General features: G+C 42.1%; 1 protein-coding gene across 1 annotated transcript; it reads left to right on the forward strand.

Annotated features, from left to right (window-relative positions):
• Positions 1 to 6,093: 6,093 nt before the first annotated feature.
• On the forward strand, positions 6,094 to 7,133 carry tcima (transcriptional and immune response regulator a). The gene has a single exon (XM_041041364.1). It carries the CDS (start codon positions 6,246 to 6,248, stop codon positions 6,546 to 6,548), a length of 303 nt encoding a protein of 100 aa, XP_040897298.1. The 5' UTR covers positions 6,094 to 6,245; the 3' UTR covers positions 6,549 to 7,133.
• The last annotated feature ends 263 nt before the right edge of the window (positions 7,134 to 7,396 follow it).

Consider the following 7,396-nt stretch of genomic DNA (forward strand, 5'->3'; position numbering starts at 1 on the left):
TCAAACACACTGAGTCACCACTTGTTTGCTGCTCCTGTGTTATGGTGACCCAGTCAAACCCTTCCTAGATCCTCACTCTCTCTCCACCTCCCTCCACCCACTGAAGAGAGTGCCTTACTGTCTCCTTACTGTCATGGAGACGGTAAGGATACAGTAAGGTATCTGAGTTCATGCTAAGCTGTCAGCAGCAGTGCATCCAGGGTTACCACACCCAGGGGTGAAGAGCGCTTGACTGTGCTACGCTGCTCTGCAGGCTCTGCTAATGATAAACAGAAACTGTAACACTGTATGTAGGCATGTGTGTTTTATAGCTGTTTTGGTCTCCATGCTGACTTTTGAGCTTTGAACTTCACTGAGATGAGGGTATTACTGTTGTACAGATGGTACCTGATACTTAACTTTTAAGCCTCCATAACCACCTTTATGAAACTTGGGGACTCACAAGAAACAGATTAAAACAAGACAAAGAGTCAGCCATGCTAGCAGAGGTGCTTTAAGCTGATGGCAGCATAATAACATGCTCACAGAGATGCTGCTAATATGTTGCTGTTTAGCAAGTAATATTTACCAGGGTCACTTTCTCATGTTAGCCTGTTAGCATGCTGGCATTTACTAATTAGCACTGAACACAAAGTACAAATAAGGCTGATGAGAATGTCATTGGTTTGCCATAAACTAAAGTATGTGGTAAGTAGTATGTCCCACTGAATAAGTGAAAACTTTGACCTGGTGGTGTCATTGCGATCAATCTTGTGGGGAGCATGAATTACTGTAAAAATTTTATGTTTAACAGCAGTTGAGATATTTCATTCTGGTCTTCAGTGGTGGACTGACATACATTGTCATCCATATAAATGTTCCCACACCCATTATTTGAATTTTATGTTGATGGTAAGAAGATATTATATATGTAAATAGTGCTCATATAAAATGATGTATTTGCAAAGACATCAACAAACAGCTATGGGAGCATAATTGGTAGCATCAGAGCTTTAATTATACATCAACCTGGGCTCTGTAAGAAGACCACAACATCTCCCCATCCATCAGCAACCACCCTGTAGACCAATGACCTTAATATGATCCACCTGATCCAGTGGGGCCAGGGCAAGCGGGCACAGTTTAGGATCCCAACTGAGGAGCATCGCGTGGACAGATGTACAGTAGTGTTGGCCTGGGGCCCCTGTAGTGCAGCCAGCCGTGAACCGAGTGGCAGCCAGATCGAGCCGGTTCAGTGTAATGGTACCTTGCATTGCCTTGGTGTCCATGCTGGCTCAGTGCTAGGTCATTTAATCTGCATGCACAGGCTGGTTCCTCGGGGTGGGGGTGGATCAGGAGGGAGGGAGGGAGGAGCAGAAGAAAGAGGAAACATGAGCTCCGCTTTGCGTGCAAGTGTTACTGCCTGGTCTATTGTGGCTCTGATGCTGCTCACCCCAGCAGAACGTGTTCCACCCTGCCTCAGTTAAAAAAAAAAAAAAAAGCTGGTGATTGCTATAAAGCCTTCGTGCAAGTTTCGCAACAGTAAAGTAGCGGTGGTCATCATATTAATCTTAACTGCACTGCGTGTACACTAAGTGCATATGAGTAAGAAATAAACAATAGCAGACTTTATGAGGCACCTGTATAACCCATGCATTGTTAAATTAAGAGTTTTTTTTTTTTTTAAGTTTGTCTGATGATTAATCATAAATAAGTCTGAGCCATGCTGGGTTTATTGTCTGCTTGCAATGTGTCACAGTGTACTTCAAATAAAATGTTACCCATTCTGCCCTTTTCTGGGAAATCCTACACTGATTAACATTTTGCAACTGCAACTCTTATTTACCATAATTAGTTTTTATTGCCTCAACTGAGCCCCCTGCCTGCACAATGTGCTTGTGTCTACAATAAATGCTCTAATGATAGTGATGTTTTTTAGTGGGTCAGAGTTCACCTGTGTTCCCACCAAGCAGTCAGACATGACATCCACAGATCCAGTTTAATTTGAGTAACGTGCCACCATTCTGAAATTTTCCCCGAACCTGCCTTTATTCTTTGGAGACGCATCATGAGAAGCTGTGTGCGCTCTCCCCGTTATGCACACAAACACTAGTCCCCTAGGTACTCCTACTGTCCCCACATGTCCTCCTCTTCCTGTGCTAATGTTACGTAAGAATCCACTTGATACACAGACATGCTGGGTGTTTGCTGCCTGTGACAAATTCCAGTAAGTTCCTGCAGTCAGATACAAACACAGTCCCAAATGAAAACAGACCACAAAGACTCTGGGGATTATTCATCATTATTACTAGTGGATATCATCATGCTACATCCACTAAGATGCCATGGGTCATTTAACTCACTTCACTTCTATTGAATGATAAAAACAGCAGTCAGTTTGTTTCCATGTAATTCCCCCAACATAGTTTTTTTTTTATTTCAGCTTAACTGAAATAAAATGTTTCCTATGTTTCAGAGATCAGATCCTTCTCATGAATCACTGGTTATATCTTTCTCATGTTCCTAATTAGGCCACATCAATATTTTCCTGTTGGGTTTTAAACACAGAATGGTATGATCGACTGTGAACTCAAAGGTCAAAGTTTCACCAAAACTGTGAACCATCTTCTGATAAAACTGTTTCTTGCTTATCTCATGCATTGAACGTTGAAATTGTCTGGGACGTGCAAATTACACAAGAAGAACAGCAAACAGCCACCGAGGCATTTCCAAAACACTGCATGTCCATGTTAGAGAAAGGCAAACAGTCTATTACCTGACATTGGTCATTCAGTATATCTGAGTTACAAAGGATTTTTTTTTGTGTGTGTGTGTACAGATGTTGCCATTTTGTCTTCTTACATCACTGTTTTGACAAACATCACCATTTGTTCAAAGGTTTCCTTGTCAGGTCAGCTTTACAAGAATCACAGACGATTTAGAGAAACACGTGTTATAATGCTACTTTCTATGTCGTCTGCACATGTTATGACGTTTTTTTAAAAGAACAAGGAAAACCACAAAATGCTTCTTTTTTAAAGGACTACTTCAACTTTTGAGAAAAACACTTCCTCATGTGAGAAGATTGATACCACCCTTATATTTGTTCAATATGAAACTACAGCCAACAGCTGATTATTTTTTCTTAACACAGAGACTAAAAGCACGGGGAAGCAGCGACGCTAGCTCTGTCCAAAGCTTAGGAGATACACCTATGACCTACTATACATAAAGCAGGAGTCAGCCAGATTGTGGAATCGAAGCCAACAACACGGGACTTCTAAAACAAACAACAAAAAAACAAAACAAAAAACAAACCTGTAACTGTCAAAGTAGACTCTGCTTTTCTGACCACTGGTTCACCCTGCAGTGTTATTTTAAACAGTTGTGCCACAGTTAAAGAAACGTCTTCACAGGCATTAGGTTCAGATGTTTTTTAATGATTAACTACCTTGATAATAATAATAATAATAATAATAATAATAATAATAATAATAATAATAATAATAATTATTATTATTATTATTATTATTATTATTATTATTTGTAGAGCATTTTTCAAAACTCAAGTTAGTGATTCACACAGGGCAGCAAATTAAAAATCAAAATCAACTTACAGTGTGTTAGTACTTGCAGTACTGAAATCAAAACTGTTCAGCAGCTGCGTGTCACTTTTATTGTCTTGTTATCAACCTACTTCTAGGACTTCAGTTTCAGATAGAGAATATTGGCTCATTGACCGATGCTGGGCTCCACATCAAGAGGCGCAGGCTGTAAAGCATTTTATGCCTGGCTACCTGCTGCGTTACGTAACCCTCCTGTGATCTCCAAAACTCTGAGGTCAAAACACATGAGAAGAGTTTGGAGCATTTCATATTCTACTGTTGCAGAAAAGCAGCTCAAGACATTTGACTCCAGGCTTTGACTGACAAATAATTCTGGAGGTGTCTTCAGAGAAGTATATCATATCATATCTGCCTGAAGAACAGTACAACCATAAACAAAGACAATGAGGAGGGAAACACAGAAAAATTGGTCCAGATAGATAAAGCTGAACGTTGACCGTGTTACTTAATCAAAAGGACTCAAACTTCTGACTTTCTGTAGATCTCAGCTTGCTGCTTTTCCATGAGCATCCTTATCTGTGACCTGGACTCTATTTTAGGGACATTTGGAAGATTATACAATTTGAGCCAAATTGGGATGTTGAGCTTCAGTGGAGGGGGTCTTATCTTTATGAGATATTTGAGGGAGTAAACCAACTGTCTCCTGAGTGTCCCTCCCCATGGGGAAAAAGATGACAGAACTTTGACCCCAGTTAAACTTAGTGTCTCTTTTGTTATGATAAAGCGTGAATGCTTGGTGTGGACAGGAGAACAGGGTCAGCAGCTCAAGGCTCCAGTTTCCGTCCACCCGCTGAAATCTCATTGTGCATTGCTTGTCTCTCGTGCCTTGGGAGACAACTTAGGGGTCATAAATATGCCGTTTCCATCAACCGACTCTTTTTTTTTTGCATGGAAGTACAGTGACATTCTTTGTCTCCAGTCATAACTGTCATGCCAGCTCGAGACAAGACAGGTATCCTGTGGCGACACATTGTTCAGACAGACCTGGAAAACAAAGCTGTCAGCGAGGATCTGGGTATTGTTTCCCTTTCAGACTCAGCAAGGATCTTTGCTTTATTGTTCGACTCAGCACACAAAGTCAGTGCCACATGCCGGGCATACCATGCATGAGGTTCATTCTGCAGACCTCTAGCGAAACAAATACACTTCCTGAACCACTTGTGGCCTTTTCTCCTGACTGTCTTTTTCCATATAAGGCATCAGTCTGTGGTCACACTTGTAGAGGGGACACTTTTGGGCAAATGCAAATTTTTTTTAGGAAAGCATGGGAGGTACGCCGGCACTAGACCGACACTTGTTGTTGTTTATGAGCGGAGCTGTATCTCAATGGGGAACAGCTTGCAGCCTTATCAGCTCAGATCAGCAGCCTGCATGGGCCTCTGCATCGACACAGCTTGTAAACACAACTGCACTAACCCTCCCATCTGCAGGCCAAAATGTAAGCCAAATATTTTTAGCACTGCTAACTGGAAAAGGAAGATATTATCATCTGCAGCAAATTTTGGGAACAGTAAAAAAAAACACTTGTAGTTAATTACTGTGAGAATTTTGCTTCTAAAAATAACGCTTCAAAAAATGTTGTAAATATTTTGTTAACTTAATACGGTGCTGCAGGCATTGTTTCTAAAAATATTATAACATTAAAAACATTAGCACATGATTTCAGTAGCTGGACTACATTTAGATCAGAGCTCTTGCCAGTATAAAAGATGGATGTCTCAACAGGAAACGAACACTCACTCAGTAAACACATCTCTGTTAGAGAATATACTAACAACTTTATTTAGCCAATTCCTGGTTTATAAACTGCTTCCTCTACTCATCAACCTACTACAATAACAAGTGAAAAGGCACAAATGACTCAGATGAACCCAAACATCACGTCCCAATTATTACATCTGTGACCTGCACATGATGACAGCATATCACACATGATACAGATATACCACTCATCATCACACAGAATATAACCTATTGATGTTGCATGTTTTCTTTGTCCTGATTTAAAAGTAGAGCAGTGGTGGTAGATTGATCTACTAAGCAGTAAATAAATTCGCTGCTGCTTACACATTAATGCATACCACAGTAATATAAAATATTGTGATAATATATAATATTATATATTATATATCCATTCTCTCTCTCTCTCGAGTGTAGCAAGCGAGTGAAACTGGTTATTAAAAATATTATTCATAGCAAGGAGAGCTTTGGCAATCCTAAACGAGCGCATCTTATATGGTGGCATAAGACAAATTAAATTTATATGACAGTGCTCCACGGTATGCCAGTGGTCTATTTGTTTACTCCAAAAAGCTCATCAGAGAGATGAAGTGATACCGTGGTTTCATCACTCAGTCTGCCGCCCGCACAGCCTGCGCACCGAGAGGCGGCGCCTCTGTCTTGCTTCACGACTGCTGATGTCACCGCTGGAAGTGAGTCCTGGCACAGCAAACCTCCCACAGCAGCTCTATAAATACGCACGGGCTCAGCTCTCCGTTACTCACTCACTCACTCGTACGCTCAACCCAAGCGCCGCTCCGGCGAAAGAGTGCGCACCTATCAACTCATCCTCGCCGAGTTGGAGGGCCACCCTTGGAGATCACAAACGCAAGCGATCCGCTGGAGAAACAAAGAGACAAAATGTCGACCTACGTGTCCTCTGAATGCCGCCGGGTCAGCCCCTCTGTCCACGGCAACAAGTTCGACACGGCGCACCGCAAGAAGGCCGTGGCCAACATTTTCGAGAACGTCAACCAGGACGCGCTGATGAGGCTCTTCCAGAAAACTGGCGACATGAAGGCGGAGGAGAGAGTGAGGAGCATCTTCTCCTACACCCAGGACCCCGAGGAGACGGCTCGGGCCCTGATGGCTCTGAAGCAGCGAAAGAAGGACAAATTCCTCCAGATCGCGGGGATGGTCCGACAGCTGCTCAACCTGCGATGACTGCGTTTTACCAGTCTTTAACAGCCTCAGTCTCTCTGTCGGCTCATGTGTGAGCCGAATGTGAAAACGCTCCCAGTACTGGGTTGCAGCCGCAGGTGCGGCTCACCTGTCGCCTGGAAAGGCGCGTCAGGTGCGGAAAGTGTGCAGCCAGCCGCCCGGAGGGCATCACGCAGCGGTCGTGGCCTCATGGACGGAGGTGACAGCGGAGAGCCCTGCCTGGAGCGGATGGAGCAAGATAAACTGACTGGGAATATGAAGGGCTTTCGCGTCTTCTTTGAGACTTGAATTCATGAATGCATTCCCGTGGATGCGAGACTGTGAAACAGCCCCTTGTACAGTTACACATCACTGCGTTGATGATGGTGCACAGCTGCAATATCAGACTTTCTAGTGCCCAAGAACCTGCCTACATGAATGCCTGTCCTGAACATATGCCTTGTCTCTCAGCTACACTGTGTTATATGAACAGTACTCATTAGTGGCCACTAATGTGTTATTGTCACAAAAATGTTATAGCACTGTGATTTGCATTTATTATGTTCCTTTATTTGTCATTTTTAATAAATTATTGTATACAAAAGTTGAGCCCTTGTTTGTCTTTATTACATGTGTTTTGAATTTGTGTGGTATTAATGCTATTATTGGTCATCACATCAGGTCATATGAGGTTAATGCATCCTGTTTAGGTGTAGCAGATTACTTCATATTATTGGCATCTGAGATTTAATTCGGGTTCTTAATATTGTAGTAAAGTCTATAGGATATAAAAAAAAACTTAGGGATATCACAGTGGTGTTGACCTTTATCATTTGTAGATTAGTGAGTTAAACCATGAGGATAGAAAAAGA

The sequence above is a fragment of the Toxotes jaculatrix genome, chromosome 7 (genome assembly GCF_017976425.1).
Source record: "Toxotes jaculatrix isolate fToxJac2 chromosome 7, fToxJac2.pri, whole genome shotgun sequence".
Lineage (NCBI taxonomy): Eukaryota > Metazoa > Chordata > Actinopteri > Toxotidae > Toxotes > Toxotes jaculatrix.

Bases quoted from the DNA above. Each gene is read 5' to 3' on its own strand.
- tcima (XM_041041364.1), top strand. From the start codon at position 6,246: ATGTCGACCTACGTGTCCTCTGAATGCCGCCGGGTCAGCCCCTCTGTC.